Source organism: Pocillopora damicornis, chromosome 13 (genome assembly GCF_964200805.1).
Source record: "Pocillopora damicornis chromosome 13, jaPocDami1.2, whole genome shotgun sequence".
NCBI classification, from domain to species: Eukaryota; Metazoa; Cnidaria; class Anthozoa; order Scleractinia; family Pocilloporidae; genus Pocillopora; species Pocillopora damicornis.
Genome location: NC_142682.1, coordinates 8,062,264 through 8,079,495, shown reverse-complemented (window position 1 = coordinate 8,079,495; position 17,232 = coordinate 8,062,264). Strand labels below are relative to the sequence as shown.

At 40.1% G+C, this 17,232-nt stretch overlaps 1 protein-coding gene across 1 annotated transcript in view; it reads left to right on the top strand.

Annotated features, from left to right (window-relative positions):
- Nucleotides 1-17,232, top strand: part of LOC113684977 (dynein axonemal heavy chain 3) — a 69,924-nt gene that overhangs the window by 50,832 nt on the left and 1,860 nt on the right. The window contains exons 66-95 of the mRNA XM_089192331.1: nucleotides 611-664; nucleotides 818-904; nucleotides 1,536-1,586; nucleotides 1,782-1,847; nucleotides 2,511-2,729; nucleotides 2,925-3,029; nucleotides 3,345-3,449; nucleotides 3,665-3,738; nucleotides 3,894-3,980; nucleotides 4,403-4,574; nucleotides 4,764-4,889; nucleotides 5,556-5,733; nucleotides 5,986-6,062; nucleotides 6,715-6,801; nucleotides 7,298-7,388; nucleotides 8,241-8,353; nucleotides 9,047-9,184; nucleotides 9,780-9,877; nucleotides 10,678-10,780; nucleotides 11,832-11,891; nucleotides 12,163-12,255; nucleotides 12,857-12,955; nucleotides 13,399-13,460; nucleotides 13,854-13,914; nucleotides 14,584-14,643; nucleotides 15,128-15,220; nucleotides 15,312-15,384; nucleotides 15,872-15,972; nucleotides 16,461-16,523; nucleotides 16,746-16,793. Coding sequence (XP_089048457.1) covers nucleotides 611-664; nucleotides 818-904; nucleotides 1,536-1,586; nucleotides 1,782-1,847; nucleotides 2,511-2,729; nucleotides 2,925-3,029; nucleotides 3,345-3,449; nucleotides 3,665-3,738; nucleotides 3,894-3,980; nucleotides 4,403-4,574; nucleotides 4,764-4,889; nucleotides 5,556-5,733; nucleotides 5,986-6,062; nucleotides 6,715-6,801; nucleotides 7,298-7,388; nucleotides 8,241-8,353; nucleotides 9,047-9,184; nucleotides 9,780-9,877; nucleotides 10,678-10,780; nucleotides 11,832-11,891; nucleotides 12,163-12,255; nucleotides 12,857-12,955; nucleotides 13,399-13,460; nucleotides 13,854-13,914; nucleotides 14,584-14,643; nucleotides 15,128-15,220; nucleotides 15,312-15,384; nucleotides 15,872-15,972; nucleotides 16,461-16,523; nucleotides 16,746-16,793 — 2,844 coding nt within the window. The remainder of the gene's footprint in view (nucleotides 1-610; nucleotides 665-817; nucleotides 905-1,535; nucleotides 1,587-1,781; nucleotides 1,848-2,510; nucleotides 2,730-2,924; nucleotides 3,030-3,344; nucleotides 3,450-3,664; nucleotides 3,739-3,893; nucleotides 3,981-4,402; nucleotides 4,575-4,763; nucleotides 4,890-5,555; nucleotides 5,734-5,985; nucleotides 6,063-6,714; nucleotides 6,802-7,297; nucleotides 7,389-8,240; nucleotides 8,354-9,046; nucleotides 9,185-9,779; nucleotides 9,878-10,677; nucleotides 10,781-11,831; nucleotides 11,892-12,162; nucleotides 12,256-12,856; nucleotides 12,956-13,398; nucleotides 13,461-13,853; nucleotides 13,915-14,583; nucleotides 14,644-15,127; nucleotides 15,221-15,311; nucleotides 15,385-15,871; nucleotides 15,973-16,460; nucleotides 16,524-16,745; nucleotides 16,794-17,232) is intronic.

Sequence of the window (17,232 nt, the reverse complement as noted above, 5' to 3'; positions counted from 1 at the left end):
ACGATAAAATTCACTAATCCCCTCATAAGGCTCTGCCGTATTCTTTTGATTCCTTTCCCCCCCTCATTGGCAGCCAATATTCCTTTCGTTCCCTTCTAGGTCGGTCAGAGGGTTTCGTTTGTGTCACCATAAAATTTATCTGATCCCCAAAGGCCTGTAGTTCTCTAATAATCCCCTTCCTGATTGGCAGTCAATATTCTAAGGGTCCCCCTTTTATAATCTGTTGACGACTACTGATATCCCCTCCGTTCCCCCTGAAAACTATGTGATCCTCCCAAAATTCCTCCCCTCCCCTCCCCTCCCCCTAGTCTTAATAAAGTTTGCACATGCGCAGACGTTGGACTGCTGCTGCTGTGTTAGTGTCACTTTGTATTTCTCCGTTTTCTTTTTAAACCAAAGTTGTGCACATTTTGCAACAACATATTTCACATGATTTACCCTATATCACCAAGTAAGTCTTTATTATCTCTCGAAAAAATTATAGGGGTACTGACTACCGACTTAAGTGGTCTGTAGAGTTTAAGTTTCAGACAGCTAGAGTTATGCCTTCTACCACAGGACTGATTTGCAGGAAAAACGATTGTGATATTCTTTAAATGTTTTGTTCCAGGTGATAAAATTGTCAGACCAGAACTACGTGAGGACTTTAGAAAACTCCATTCAGGTAAACGTTATTTTCCTGCTGAATTTGTGAGTATTGGGTCAGGATATTTTTCATAACTGCAAGGTGAGGCAAAGCCAACGCAATCCTGGATTACATCTGAAAGTCAGTTGAAATTTGTTGCAGTATTTTATTTTTTATTCTCTTTTGTGATAGTTCGGGACGCCAGTTCTCTTAGAGAACGTCGGAGAGGAGCTGGATCCCTTACTGGAACCCATTCTGCTGAAACAGACGTTCAAACAGGTTGGTAATAGGCCGAAAAGCACTTGGTTTTTACCCCTTTCACGCCTAAGAGTGACTAGCATCTAATTTCTCCTTACAATGTTACCCCAGGATCACTCGTTAAAGTCACGAGAATAAACGTATTGATCACCAACTAAAAATACTCTTGATTGTTAAACAAATTCTCCTTGACGGCACCTTAGGAAATGTATAGTGAACAGTATGGGGAATTGCATACTGATGTCAGGGTGTAAAGGGTTAAAGGAAAAACGCGGTATATAATGACACTAAGTACGTCTGAATTTGGTCATATCCGAAATGTCTGGAAATGTTTGTGGTGATATAACAAGGTGAAATACTCTGCTTCTTTCAGTTAACGTGTGGCTTAAAAAGGTCAGAATATTAAAAAAAAACTCTAGGGAAAAAAGCAAAACAAACATACAAAGGAAAATATAGATTATTATGTCTGTAAAATTCCTAAAGTGGGGCCCAATATTAACAAGGTAAAGTTGTATAGGGCAGGCAGTATAAGAATAAAGTTTCTTTTCTGTGGCTTGGAACTCCGGACCTCTCGATCTGGAATCCAGAGCGCTAACCGCTCTGCCAGTGCGTTGCTGCAATTAACAAGTAAACTATTATTGCCTTCATGCAGGGTGGAGTCGAGTACTTGCGGATGGGTGATCATGTAGTTGAATTTAGTAGGGTAAGTTCAAATTATATTTTAATTTTTGGCTGGAGTTTTGCTCTTTTGATAAGGAGTTTCACATCTCACACAAGAGTTCGTTGTAACGTTACCATGTGTGACTCTCTCTTTGCATAACGGAACCGACCATTTCAAAGAACCCCTTTAACCCTATCTAAAGACGCTAAGTGTTCTTGTCTTTTGTTTCGTGGTCAGGATTTCAAGTTCTACATCACCACAAAGTTAAGAAACCCACACTATCTTCCTGAGGTCTCCGTTAAGGTAAGCTGCGAAAGATGAAACGTCTAGACGTGGATAGGAATGAGTCCCTAGTGTTAGGAACTCACAGAATTTACTCGCATAGTGTTTAAGTTGTACAGCTGCTTGATATATCATCAAAACGTAAAACACTCGTGCATCGTATTTTCTACAAACTTGCTATCAGGAATTTTTTATCGTATTTATCCTCTTTAAGAGGTTCGCGCGACAAAGGGCGGCATTAAAAAAAAAAGTCAGGAATCAGCAAACTTCGTCTGATTGCAAGTGGAGTGCCACTTTTAAAACCACATGTACTATTGATCGGATAGCATTTTGATCGCCAGTGATTCACTCAGGCATTTTTTCTCTGCACACTAAATTCCTTTTAAAGACTGTGGTCCGGCCTAAAAACACCTTTGTTCAACATTGCAGCACCTTATAGGTTATGATTAACTTTTCACCCACAACTGTTTGATTGACAGTAGTGAAACTCTAGAGATACTCGGCGATTCCCGAAGCTAACTTTGTACACCAATCACAACGGACTATTTCTTAATCCACAGCAGTGACATGTCGTGGAAACTAGTTATAAATGTGAACCTTGTATGCTGGCGCGGCGCAACAGCTCCTTTAGAAAAATGTTCTCTGTTCTTTTTATAGATTTGATTTGTTTTCCCCCCACCTTAGGTGACCCTTTTGAACTTCATGATCACACCTCTTGGCTTGGAGGATCAGTTACTGGGGATAGTGGCAGCGAAGGAAAAACCTGAGTTGGAGGAGAAAAAGAATGAGTTGATCATAGAGAGCGCTAAAAACAAGAAGCAGTTGAAGGAGATTGAGGATAGGATTCTGGAAGTGCTGTCTACTAGTGAAGGCAATATTTTGGAAGACGAGACTGCGATTGAGGTACGCAGTCATTATGCGGTTTACTAGTGCTGCAAGTAAACACGGCTGTGCTTAGATAGATGAAATCTTTCCACGAAAGGATCTGTGAATTTGTGTGCCATGACAGACTTAGATGCAGTCGTATGTGAAGATTTTGATCGGCTGTTTCCATTAAGACTGTCATACATTCTTCTTTACTCACACTGTGTGTGTTAGGTATTGTCATCCAGCAAAAAGCTGTCAGAGGAAATCTCAGTCAAACAAGAAATCGCCACTAAAACTGAAAAGGAAATTGATAAAACTCGAGGAGGTTACAAACCAGTGAGTAGAAAAGCCTTCTTATTCTTTTGTTGTAATTTACAGTACAGACAAAGTCATTCGGAGAGTGAAGCTATGAACTCGTAGTTATTTGTATCGTTCATTTTTTTCCTGATAACCCAGTTATTCAAGCAATTCCTGACTTCCTCCGTCATCACATCGGTATTTTTAGCAAGCATTACTTATTTTAGGACGGGCACTCAGAAACCATCTCAACTTTTGAGAAAGTTTTAAATATCAAATGCACAAATATTGTCTAACTGTGACGTATTTTATTGCTCTGTTGGTCTGATATCTCTTGTTATTGTGTATTGTCAGGTGGCTAAACACTCCAGTATCTTGTTCTTCACTATATCTGACCTGGCCAACATTGAGCCGATGTACCAATACTCGCTGACATGGTTTATCAATCTTTACCTGCAGGTAAGTACTTTGCTATTTTATTTTTGTCCAACTTAAATACGTTAATAACATTACTTGAGGACTGCGAACGATCAGGCAGATATCATTGCTTATTGCCAAATCTGTTGCGTCCTTGTTGCCCCATGCCGAAAGAACGCTCCAAAAACCACTGCCAAAAATCTACGTCTTTCAAAGTTTTTTTTTAATGGTTAATTGGGACGCTCTCTCCTTTGCAGTCAATCCTGAATAGTGAGCCGTCCTCAGACCTTGGCAGAAGGATATTGAACCTCAATGATCATTTTACTTACAGGTAATGGGGGAGATGCAATTACATTGTTTCTACAATATACCTCTCTATTTATGTGCAAGACCTATCAAGATGATAGCTCGGTGATGTTATTATTAAAATTCGCCCTTGTCATTTCATACTGTTGATCATTTCATGTTGCCTGTGTTGTTTCATAGTATCTACAGAAACGTGTGCCGATCATTGTTTGAGAAGGACAAACTGTTGTTCTCGTTTTTGTTGTGCATTGGTATTCTGAAAGGAAGGTATGAGGTTTATTTCTACAGGCTGAGGGGGGGGGGGGGGGGGTGAAAATTATATGTTAATTGTGTTCATTAGTGTCCAGATTAAGACAACATATTAAAGACAGGTTTAAATTATTTCGCTCTTTCACTTCTTCAAAAAAGGTGAATAATGTAGTAAAAGAGTACGATGAAATTTGAAGTCTTTAAATGCACCTAAGTGATCAGGGAGAGCCAAACGTGAAGGATATGCGTTATCTTTTTCAGTTTTAATAGGATAAAGGTCAGAAATTTATCTTGTGGCTCGCTATACCTAATGGGATAAAGGTTACTAATTCATGACTGAAATACATTTTTCTCTGAAGTTTGTCCCATAGATATTTGGATCAATATATGTACGTTGTTGTGAGAAGATGATAAATTTTATTTGTTTGTTGTATTTTCAGCGGTAAAATTGATGAGCAGGAATGGCGTTTTTTATTGACGGGCGGAGTGGCCTTGGAAAACAAATTTCCAAACCCTGCATCGGATTGGTTGACCGACAAGTCTTGGGCTGAGATGGTTCGATGTTCAGCGCTACCATCATTTCAAGGAATCCTCAAACACTTCACAGCGAGAGTAAGTTTTCAAAGCTGTACTTGGTTTTTTGATTTGTTACTATCATTATAACCGCAAAGAACTTCGTGATCACCTACTTTAGCTGTTCTTGGGACATACGTGATTGGATCTTTTGAAAAAGCTCTTTGGGAAAGAGTTCGGCATTTTAAAGTAACCATGACTAGTAACTTTTTTTGTTTGATCCCTCAGATTTCGGAATGGAAGGCGTTCTATGACTCTGCCACTCCCCAAACGGAACCACTTCCCGAGCCTTGGGAAGATGATCTTAATAAGCTGCAACATTTGATTGTCTTGAGATGTTTGAGGCCGGATAAGGTGAAGATTGCCAAAAAACTTTTTTGTACCTTTTAAATAACCATCCAGACTGAGGTGAGAGCATTTAAGGAGCTGCGGGAATTATTTTGGTTTCAGTTTACCTCCATGTTTAAGGCGTTTTACTCGGTGAGGGTCTTGTTAAAAAGGAGGAAAATATAACTGCTTATAAAAAGAGCACAAAAGTGCCTTGCAAACTCGATTCAGAAGTAACCGAGGACAACATTCTTCTCTCCCAACTCCATCTGAAAATGTTTAGACGTTTTAGTCTTGTATCGTAGGCTCGTCTCGTGCATATTCTCGCTCTGAGGATTAGCTTCTCCTTTTGCCACCTGGTAGCTATAGTCGCTCTCGGCATCCAAGTTCAGGCTAGCACATCGCTTTCGAATTCCAATCTAATGAAAAAGTTTCCCAAACCTGGCATGCAAACAAACTCTGAGACGGCCAGGTAAGGTTTATTTACTGTGCCATCACAAGGAGTTCTTCGTAGATCCATTTCAAATTTCCCTATATCCTACATTCATTAAGATGTAGTGTACTTCTTCTACTTTCATTAAGATGTAGTGTACTTGAGTGATCTCCTTGCCATTGTCCTTTGTTTCTCTGACCAGCATATATATTTATACCGTTTGACCTTCCAGATCACACTCGAGTTCTTTTCTTTGACAGGTCACCTTAGGCGTACGTGACTTCATAACATTCTACATGAGTCCGGCGTACATTGAGCCGCCCACATTTGACCTGTCCAAGTGTTATGAAGACTCAGATTGCTGTGTGCCGTTGATTTTTGTGTTGTCACCCGGAGCAGATCCCATGGCCAGCTTAGTAAAGTTTGCCGAGGACATAGGTATGAATCGTGGAACCAACCATGAAGTAATAAAGTTGCTTTCCTGGTGAAAAGCTAGTTTTCGCCCACGACGGAGTCAGAGTCGTAATTAGACGTGCATAAATTAAAACCTGCATAACCTTGTTTTGTAACCTGTTGAGGCTCGGAGATGACTCGCTGTAGACTGCAGTTTCTTCAATACTTTGTTTTCTATCAAGTAATCCAGTTATTTCCGGCCCAATACTGTTTTGTATCGTTTTGTTTTTATGGTAGGTGTGACCAGGTCTCATTTTCAGACCATTTCACTTGGTCAGGGACAAGGACCCATTGCTTCAAAGATGATCAATGAAGTAAGACGACTGTTATAGAATACTAATCATAAAAACTACAATTTCCTCGATTGTGATCGGTTTAAAAAACTCCTATTTTTCACCAATTAACTTGCCAAGTTATCGGACCGTTTGTTATCGAACAGTTTGTTTGTTTGTGCGGTCGCCTGATTGTGTTATCACTCGTATGATTACAGACCATATTGGACTCCACTCAGCCCTATTACCGATACTTATAGAACCTGAAAAAATTTGGTAGTGACTTGACTTATATTCTTGATAGACTGCGACCCTTCACCCTGAACCAATCACAAGTTCACCACAAGTAATATTTGCACACGCATGCGTAAAGCTACATTTATACAAGCAAGTTCCATTTGGTAGGGTTGATAACATTTAGTAGGTCTTCCATGGCAAACTCCGTTGTCTGGAAATTGGCACTTGTTTCATAAGAAGGCTTTTTTTGGGAAAACTTGCTTTTGTTTGTTTTTAATGATGGACAATATTGTCGAGTAAATTATCAACGGCTAAAGGGAGAAGCAATAATCTCGTGGCTTGTGCGCTGTATTCTGGATCGATGGTTTCGGTTCGATTGCTGGCCGAGTATCTGTGCTGTGTTTGTTAGCGAGACATTTTTGTCTTACTTATGTACATTTAACAATTTTTTTTGTAGGCCATCGCTGTCGGGGACTGGGTTGTACTACAGAATTGCCATCTTGCAACATCGTGGATGCCTATTCTTGAGAAAATATGCGAGGAGGTTTTCAACACTTACTATATTTTAACGCGATAGTTAAGTGTCGAGCATAGATGGCTGGTTGTTATTAGTGGGCTATCATGCTACAGTCACAAAATCTGAGTGCTGACCGCCCCCCCCTTCCCCATCCACTTCCTTGAACTTAATGATAATACATTCCTTTGTTACATTAAGTGACTGATGCGAACTTTTGGTAATTTATGCCATTAATTTCGCCCAGTTTATAATTTTCCAACTTCTTATTACCAGTCTTTTTGACAGAGTATTTAAAATTGTATTGAACATTTCATTGCTGATCACTCCTTGTCAAATGAACGACCTGTGAATCAGCGAATTCGTTGAGCAGCAGCAGAGCGTCGTGAAAAGTGCAGCGTATGCGGGGTTAAACATGTAGCATATCACCTTTACTAGGAGTCAGTAAGAAAATCATTGGAATTAGATGAAGCTCCCTGGTGCACTGATTAATAAACACATATCTGCACTGTGGTATCTCGTTTAGGTTATCGTCCCGGAAAAGACGCACAAGAATTTTAGACTTTGGCTTACAAGTTACCCCACCGAAAGATTCCCTGTGTCCATCTTACAAAACGGTAAGAGACAGTTTGCTTTCTTTTAAGTAACCTCCTGTTTGATTTTTTTGTATGTTTACTTAAAATAACGGAATTCAAAGATTTAGTAGGGTTTTTTTCCCAGTGTTAAGTTTACCTGAAGTCTCGCTGAATGTACGAAAATTCAGCATTTTGAAAGAACGAATGTACTACTCCAGCTATTGATGTGGTCAGGAGCTGTGATCTTGTGTAGGGTCTAGGGCGAGTTAAGCTCCTTTTCAAGCGCTCGTCAACCCGTTATTTCGAGCTAATTTTAGCAAACGTCTGTGTTACACATCTGGACAAACACAGCCTTTGGAATAACTGTCTCGTTGAAAAAAAAAACACAAATATTGAAATAAATTCTTAATAAAGGACGATGAAAGAGTTAAACCATCCATAATTTAAAATTTCTTCCGCCAATTATCTTCCATAGGTTACTGTGATTTACGTTCCACTTTTCATCTGAGGGAAAGCATTAAAAAAAAAACCACGAATTATTTCGATCTGTTCGTCGTAAGGAAGGTTGACTTTTGAAAATCATGCGAACCTGCCATTTCGTCCAAATCTACTCGCAGTTTTTTGTTTCATGCACTTTTCAATTTATTTGTTTATTTTTGTTGCTGTTTGAGGATAGTGCAGTTTTCTGCCCTAGGTCACCTTGACTGTTTTCTCGATGAGTCAGCGCGCTATGTCTGAGTCGTTACTGAATCCCCGATCAAGGCTCGTGATGTATTGTATATTTGCTCTGCACCGATTGAGCATCTGTCGCTTACTTGTCCGCTCTCCTGGCCTCTCATACTGAATTGAATTTAATATTCATGACTATTTCTTTGTCTTTCAACCTATTCGCAGGAGTGAAAATGACCAATGAGCCACCGATGGGACTCCGGGCCAATTTATTACGGTCGTACCACAGCGATCCCATATCAGACCCTGCCTTTTTCAGTGGCTGCAACAAACCCAAGGTAACATGAACTGGAATCATAACTCAAAATTATTTAATGACTATTTTTTGTTTAACTCTCTTGTATACTTTCCTGTTCGTAGTTGGTGCATCTACTGTAACGACAATGAGCGCTTTATGCATTATCTCAGGATATACAGTTACTACCAATTTTTGTTTGCAACGTCTCTTTTGCTTTACTGTAAGTTTTCGTCAAGGTTATGTTTAACGCACTAAGAACACTGAACTAGCCAGCTATATAGCGGCACTAAATTCACCCTCCTAGCCTAATGTTGATATGCAGTACAGCAGGCGAAACGTCGCGATGAGCCGTTGAAAGTGACTTCATATCGAGACACAAACATTCATACGTTAAAGAGTGGTTGGTGGGCCTCTTAAAGGGCTTTTCAACTGAGTATCGTAAAACCAAAAGCAACTTAATCACAACGGCCAATCAGAGGAGAGGAAAATATCTTAAAGAGCCGATGAGAACTTAAGGTAAAACCCACTGAATTCTCTGAAGCGCGGGAAAACGCGGATGACGAAGTCGTGATTGGTTTTATTTTTGCTTCTGATTGGTCGAGAGGGTGGCCCAAATTTTATTTGGACCACTCACAGAACGAAGTAAAGTGAAACCATTGCAGACGCTCCATTGAAAACTCCTCTAAAACTAGTTGCGCTTTTCGAAATGTGTTATGTCGATGCGATCTTGCAGGTCTGGAAGAAACTACTTTTCAGCTTATGTTTTTTTCACGCGCTGGTTCAAGAAAGACGCAAGTTCGGTCCTCTGGGTTGGAACATTCCGTACGAGTTTAACGAGTCTGACCTTAGAATTAGCGTTCGTCAACAACAGGTGAGGATTTATCCTGAAGACATGTGGGTAAGAGTACTTGTTTTTTCAGTCACCCTCGATCTCTTACGGATCTCCTGTAAATAAATGATTTGATTGACGTGAAATTAGAAAAATCTTCGGCTTCATCCGAACATAGCTTTTTGAGGAGTTTAGTTCCTTCAAAGAATTGTTCTTTTTTTTCTTTTTAATGGAGCCCTGAATACACGATAATCCATCTAGACTATCTTACAAACATCATACTGGTATAGTGATCGGAAATCTGAAGCCGTAGGCGTATCTTGAAGCTGTTACTGCTATTGCTATGGAGCTTTGTGATAATTGCCGGCCGAAAAACAATCCTGATACGAGGCTTCAACTAGCTTCTTCGCATACTGCACTTTCAAGAGTATTTATGACCCAGCACCCAATTTTGATCCAAGCCATCTAACATTCCGCTGTTGTTTCAAAATATATACGCATCGCAAAAGTCAGGTTTGCGTTCTTCATCGCTCCAATCAAAGCATGAGGAGAGAAAAATAGCTGGATATCACGGCAGAACACTTATTTCCATGCCTTCAGCTTCAAGACTAAAAGTGTGTCATGGTTGGTTTTACAGATGTTTTTGAATGACTATGAAGAAGTTCCCCTGGACGCTCTGACCTACCTCACTGGACAGTGTAACTATGGAGGACGGGTGACCGATGAAAGAGACAGGTATGATAGAACTCAATGGCTCTGTGCTGTGGCTGAAACAAGTCATCAACCTTTCTAAGTACCATGGCCCTAAGTGCAGCTCCGAATGCCTTTTTTCTTTAAATGTCGGACTTTCGTTTAATGAAGTTAAACTTCGTTAGTGAAGGGGGTAAATTTCTAAAGAAACTGTGGTGCTGCGTCTCGGTGGGGATTACAACAAGGTAATTTGATTTTATCAACTGAGTTGATAATGCAAATTTGCCACTTTCGAAACTCTTAACGGTGGCCAATTGGCATTATCAACTCAGCCGATAGAACAAATCATCTTGTAATACCCCACCGACGCAACACCACAGTTTCTTTAAAAACTTAGTCCCTTAATTCATTTGCCATGTAATCGCTTAACTCTTGTCTTTTTATTTTTCAATCCACATATTTAGCTTTAGAAACTCTTCACGGTGGCCAACTAACATTATCAATTCAGTTGATAAAATCAAATGATCTGCGTTGGCGAAGGCCTATAAACTGATCTTATTCGGTTTAAAAGACACAGTTGACGCAAAAAAAATACAGAACAAAAGACAAAACGGAGAAAACGTTGAAAACAATAGGCTAATGAAGCGGTGTTTCATAGTGACGTGTCTTGTGTCTTCCGCACCGAGAAGGAACGTGTTTCGCTGCGAAAATATTTTTATCCAAACAAGGGGAATTTATCATCGGAAACTTAAACAAAGACTCCTAGGACTCTGCATTAAACGTTCTTACCCCCCCCCCCCCGGTTTTCCCCTTTTTCTAACCCGAATACTTTCTCATTTCCACAGGCGTCTTATTTTGAGTCTCTTGTCCATTTTTTACTGCCGGGAGGTCACAGAAGATGAGAACTACAAGTATTCCAGTAGCGGTTCATATTTCGCGCCTCCAGAGGTCAGTGTCAGTTCGTTAAGGGACAAAATTACTATCCTTTATATGACACACCAGTGCTAAAAGCTACACTAAAACCCCAGTTTGGTGAGGCATACCAGACAGCAGAAGTCAGCCGTTGAAGGCAATTCGTTGATGACGAATAGAGATAAACTTAAACGGAACGTACACGTGGAACTCAGGGGCATTTAAATCCAATTACATACATCATACGTTAAAAATTTAATAGACAGAACTATAATGATTGAACTTGGGTTTACAGAAGAGGAATAAGGTTTACAACTATGCAAAACCCTCCTATAACACTAAATAATAGAGGAGTTCTATCTCCAAATCAGTGGCCCTTAATTTTCTAAACGTTCCAAATGGGCGCGAACGATTAAATTCCCCATAAACAAATTAGCGGCTTTTCCGTGTGAATGATGGATACCCTAGATATTTCTTTAATCTCCGCCCGTGCTCAATGTTGAATAAAGCAGCTTTGGAGAGAGTTCCAGGTTCGAGCCCCTGGCTGAGTCATTGTTTTGCGTTCTTGCGCAAGACAGTTTCACATTGCCTCTTTCCACCCAGGCCTCAAAGCTTGCATAGCACAGTCCATTAGATAAATTTCTATCCGATGGATAGCGCGGTACGTTTTGCTATCAGTTATCCGTATATCGATTAATCCGTTGGATAGCGTTATCCGTTTGAGAGGGGTTTCCTTTGGATAGCGTTATCCGCCCTTTGAATAACTGGGCCTAGGAGGATAATTACTTACTGGCGAGTTTTCAGGGAATCCTTAAGGAATGCAAGGGGGTGGGGTTGCCTACGTTTGATTAGCATTCCATCCAGGGGTATTCGCAAGACTCTTATTCACTTTATGCAACGGAGACAAGGATGGTGCCGGGGCCACTTGGTTCGAGTGCACATTTTAATTCACAGATTGGTTGAGATTTCAGGACCAATCACAGAGCTAAATAAAGTGAATTCCAAGCAATTCCGGCTAACTTTATACACTCAATTGAAATCTGCCCTAAACTGATGCTGTTCTTGTATTGTCATTCTACCGTCACAGGGTCCTTATGATAGCTATCTGGAGTACATCCGTAGTCTGCCTCTCACTCCAGATCCTGAGGTAACTTCTGTTAGATAGTTACAGCCGTTTAAGTCTCTACCCTCCATCGTGAAATAGAAAAAGAAGTCAAATTCTTTCAGTCGCACTTTACAAGAAGTGCACTGAAAAGAGCTTAAAAAAATTCGATATTGAAGAAGCTTAAGAATTTAGGCATAAATACTGGCTTTACACTCATAGCTTATCAGATCTCAGGATTTGCGTCATCTTGCCCGCTCACGAAGCCATGCAGTCATATGAGAAATTTAAATATAGTCTACAATTTGTTTGACAGGTATTTGGTCTGCACGAGAATGCTGATATAACAAAGAACCAACGTGAAACTCAACAGCTATTTGACGGAATTCTACTCACGCTACCCCGGCAGGTAGGAAATGATGGAATCTCAGTGTTTCTTCCCTTTACTTTATACTTCTGGAAAACTACACTGTGATTCTATCAAGCGTTTATTATACACCACTTCTGAGCAGTTCCAACGTTCACACATGCGCAGACGTTTGACCGCTGTGTTTGAGGGGCGCAGTGCTCTTTAAGGATCATCAGCACCCCGTATCAGTGAGCAAAATAGCTCCTTAATTCCTCAAGAAACTACCGTCTTGGCCAGTATTGCTAATTCACCCCCTACAATTCTTTCGTATTCTGTACGGAGGTCGATTTGAACAAGAGAGTGATTCCTTGAGTCAAAAAAGAAAAAAGAAATGATGGGTAACCGCACTTGATTTTGACGAGATAGCTAATTTCCTCTCAAGAGAATGGCGGCTGTTCAGAAAATACTGCTACTTTTCTGCTTTCATGGGAAATTTTGTGGGTGCATGTGACAACTTTCGTTACGAGATTTAGATCTGTATAGCGGGTGATAAGTGATAAGAAATAAAGTTTTTGAGTAAAGATGGATATGGAAATCCACTATTAAAGTTTGGACATCTTGACTATTCCTGATGGTGTTTTCAATGATTGTGTGATTTCAGACCTCTAGTGGAGGGAAATCTTCTCAGGAAGTGATTGAGGATTTGGCTTGTGACATCCTGTCGAAAATTCCTCTGCCTTTTGACACAGAAATGGTTCAGGTGAGTGGTTCGGTTATTCTAGAAGCAAAAAAAAAAAATTGTTATGTGATCTTCGTTGGTAGTAAAAACTTATTAGGTCTCACAGTTAGTTCGTGCACCATGATTGGTCAATTGAACGGGCCGTGTTTTACTATGGCTCGCTAAATGTAAAAGTTTGAATTGAATTGAAATCCTATTCCTCTATTTTAACCATCCATGAGGACCCTCGTTTTTCCACACTCGGATTTATGGCCCGCGCTCTCCGCGCTTGGGCCATAAATCCAAGGGGAGAACTCGGTCCTTAACTTGAAGTACGGATCTCGAAATCGGTTAATAAGAGAGTAAGATATATGAATGAGTTATTTGATGTTGTGCCTCTTCGGTTCAATTTCAATCCATTCTCGGTATCGGCAAACTTGCCCCTTTTATCCATCAAAGCCTAATTCACCTTTCTTGTGCTTCAGAAAAAGTATCCTGTACTTTATGAAGAATCCATGAACACCGTATTGCTTCAAGAACTGATAAGGTAGAACCACTAAATCGTTCTTCTTTGCATAAACCAACTGACAAATATGAATCCCTGATTTTAAACTTCAACGCTACATAGATTTCCTGGGATTGCATCTTCTTTTCCCGGTGTAATCAACATTACTCTTAAAGTAGTCGAGTTGAGGTATGTCGTAGTGGGTTAGAAATAACTAATAACCAATATTTTAAGGTTACTAAAGTTACATTAGCCAGCACGAGTGCTGTCTGAAACATTTGTGGCTGAATATGCAATGTGAAGGGGCTATTGTCACTCGCGCTCGACTGAAATACTCTTTGCTGGTTTTCATGCTATAAGGCGAGCGTCATGATGATCTATTTCGTGTAGTACACTTGTTTATGAACAACTACCTTGCTGTTTCTTTTCACGTAGGTTTAATCGTCTTACAAATGTTGTTCGATCAAGTCTCGGGAATATTCAGAAAGCGATCAAGGTGAGAACTCTCTTCGCTTTTGATACAAAATGAGCCGAACCTATAATCATTTGCTCTGCTCAATTAAAGCCGGAATTCTTTAAGATAATCTCCTACACATCACTTTGCACAAGGGCACGCGTGTCAATATATCAGCTAAAATAGTCCTAATGGATTGCAAAAAATACATATCTGTTTTAGGAAGTAAGCAGTTTTCTGACAGAAAATTTTGAGGTTCTCGTTACAGAAAATACCTAAAGTCAAATATACGAACCAATTTTAAGCCAAATGACTATTTCATGTTCTTTTTCTTTCAAATATTTTTGTAGTGGTGGGGGCAAACCCTACAACAGCTTGGTGTCAAAATCTATTTATTGCGGGGTTGTGTAGTCCATGGTGGCGGAACAGCCAACACTTTTTCATTTATATCCAGAAAATTTGCCAGTACTTTTTGACCATTTTTTAATGGATGAAAAATACTGTAATAAAAAAGCACATGTTCTTATTGCAAGCAGTAACCGGATAACCCAAGAAAGTTTAGCACAACAGAACTTAGCAGAAGAACACTTCACTCCTATTAAATAAAGCAGTAACAAAGCCACAGTTGGCTGTACATTGATATCCGCTGAGTCGCAGTTATATTTTGTAGCAGTATAGTACTGCTATTGATTCTGTCACCTTTGTTCTCAGGGTCTTGTGGTGTTGTCGTCGGAGCTAGAGGATGTCTTTGGGAGTATGATGGTGGGAAGGGTAAGATTAATTAACACTTACAATAGCGTTTTTTTCTTGCTTGTAGAATAGGGGAATCCAGTTGATTACTAGATTTCCTGGAAAGGAAGCTTTTACGAAAACAAGTATTTTAAACGTATTAAGAGAAGATAAAACTCTTGAAAATCATTGAAAGAATTCTTGAGCAGGTGTATGAGAATTGGAGAAATGTGCTAGCAAGTTGAAATTTGACTGGAGTGCTCTCTTTACCCCACCACCCCGTGGGATTATCTTTGCACGTAAGCATTCCTCCGTTGTTACTGTGTTTTCGCAATGTATCATGGGTTGCTGGAAAAGTAAACACACTTGTGCGGAAAATTTGGAGTTTTACGTTAAAAAATTTGTACTTATTCTACCCTACGGAAACAGTAATTTCCATGCTTCGATCACCTCACACAGAGGAATTTCTTTTTAGTTTTCCAAGGTGTGTTTGATAATAGCACCTGTGATTTCCTCTCATTTCCAGGTTCCTAGTATGTGGGCGGCCAAGTCTTACCCGTCTCTGAAGCCGTTAGGTAGTTACGTGGCAGATCTCGTTGCGCGCCTCAGATTTTTCAAGGTAAGTTTCTTAGTGCTGTTTGATTTAGGTTTCACACCTCGAAGGAGTTTATGGATCACACTTAAAACGTTTGGTATTGTTGTTTATTTAGGACTGGATTGACGAAGGTTCTCCCAATGTGTTTTGGATCTCTGGATTCTACTTTACCCAGTCCTTCCTCACAGGTTAGTGCGCGCGGAATCTGAAACGATCCAGTATATGACTGCTGAGTCTAGAAGAGGAAATTTGTATTCCTTTAATTTAAGTGACGGAATCTTATCTGTGGACCTGGCCAAGTCTGTGTTCGTGCTATAAACGACTCGGGCCTCAATTTAACAAGTCACTAATCGGCTATCTTTCAATAACCAAAGCAAGAAACATTTTCTTTATCGGCCAAGTCATGCCTTCTATGACAAGGATCGTCGACTCGTTTTGATTATAAAGCATGAAAATCATCGTCACTCTACTCTCCATGATTTAAAACGACTTGTAAGTGTCACTTGGTAACCCCTCAACACCACCCCTCCATTGAAACATTTTGCCAGCTCTCCTCCACTCCCAAATTCTCACTTTCATTCGCGACTAAAAACAGGCATTTTGAATGGAGAGGGTTGGAGAGCAATAGACTCGCTGTCAGCTAAAAATTCGAAATCAATGTGTGGGTATTTTCAGGCGCAATGCAGAATTTTGCCCGACGTTATAAAATTCCGATCGATCACCTGGGTTTTGAATTTGAAGTGATGGATGAAGAACAGGATATGAAGAAGAAGCCCGTGAGTACATGAATTGTTGTCTTACGTTCTGAACTACAGCTTTCGCTAAGGAACCAGTCATTATTTAGCGCCTGTAAGGGGGGGGGGGGGGAAGGACAGAAGGATTTTGGGGTAGATCATATGGTTTTTAGGGGGAGCGGAGGAGGGATCAGTCATTGCCAACAGAATATAAACGGGGAAGAACAGAAAATTGACCGTTGATTAACTTGCAATGAGGTGGTTGGGGTGGGAATCATAAGAATATGAAAGGGGGGAAGGGAATCCGAAAATTTTATCGTGACTCAACCAAAAGCCTCCCACCCCCTCAAGTGATAAATATTAACCAGTCCCTAAATTAAATGAAACTCATTTCTCCTCCTGTTGTGGGAGGTTTTTGTTTCTTTGAGTCAGCTCATTTTATTGTTCTCTTATGCGATGTAATTTCTTAGTTTGCAAAATAATGCAACGTTTGACGTATTGTTTGTGTTTGTTTATTTGTTTGTTTACAGGAAGATGGTGTATATGTTAAAGGTCTTTTTATGGAGGGCGCTAGATGGGACAGAGTAAACAAGGTTCGGTTTTTTCTGTGCTATCCATTCCCTTTTTGTATGTGTGGTTTTTATAGGCTGTATTAAAAGTATATATACTATTATGACTACATCATGCTAGGGGAAAAAAACAAAAACAATAACGTTAATGTTAAAGAGGGCCGCCATTGATATGGTGAAAGAGTTTTTCTTACGTCTATGACTTCAGTATGGCTGTTCGACTGAGTCTCGGCCTGTTTCCTCTAGGTTGTTGGAGAATCTCTTCCAAAGATATTGTATGATACTGTTCCAATTGTATCCTTTAACAAAAAAATTAGTAACATACACAGGATTCAAAGTTGGAGACGTGCTAGCCTAACGGTCAGTGCGCTGGCCGGATTCCGGGTGGATAGGTCCGGATTCGAGAGCTGGCCAGTTCATTGTTTATTGATCCTGGGCAAAACACTTAATTTGCCTTCCTTCCCCGCACCCCTCCCTCGTGCGCTGTAATAGAAACCTGATATAATGCTTGGTGAGAGAGCTGCCCTGTACTACTCACGGAAATCAATTTGACGTCGGGAAGCTTGGGTCACCTGGCTCAAGTGCTCAGCTGCTTTACTTTTTAAGATTTCTTTGTGTCAAATGTCCTGTTGATTGTCTACTTCTTACTTACATACTAATAATCGACCGCGATGTGATGATATTCTCTACCTCTTCGAAAGTATTCTCTTCAAAGGGGGACAAAAATGAAACT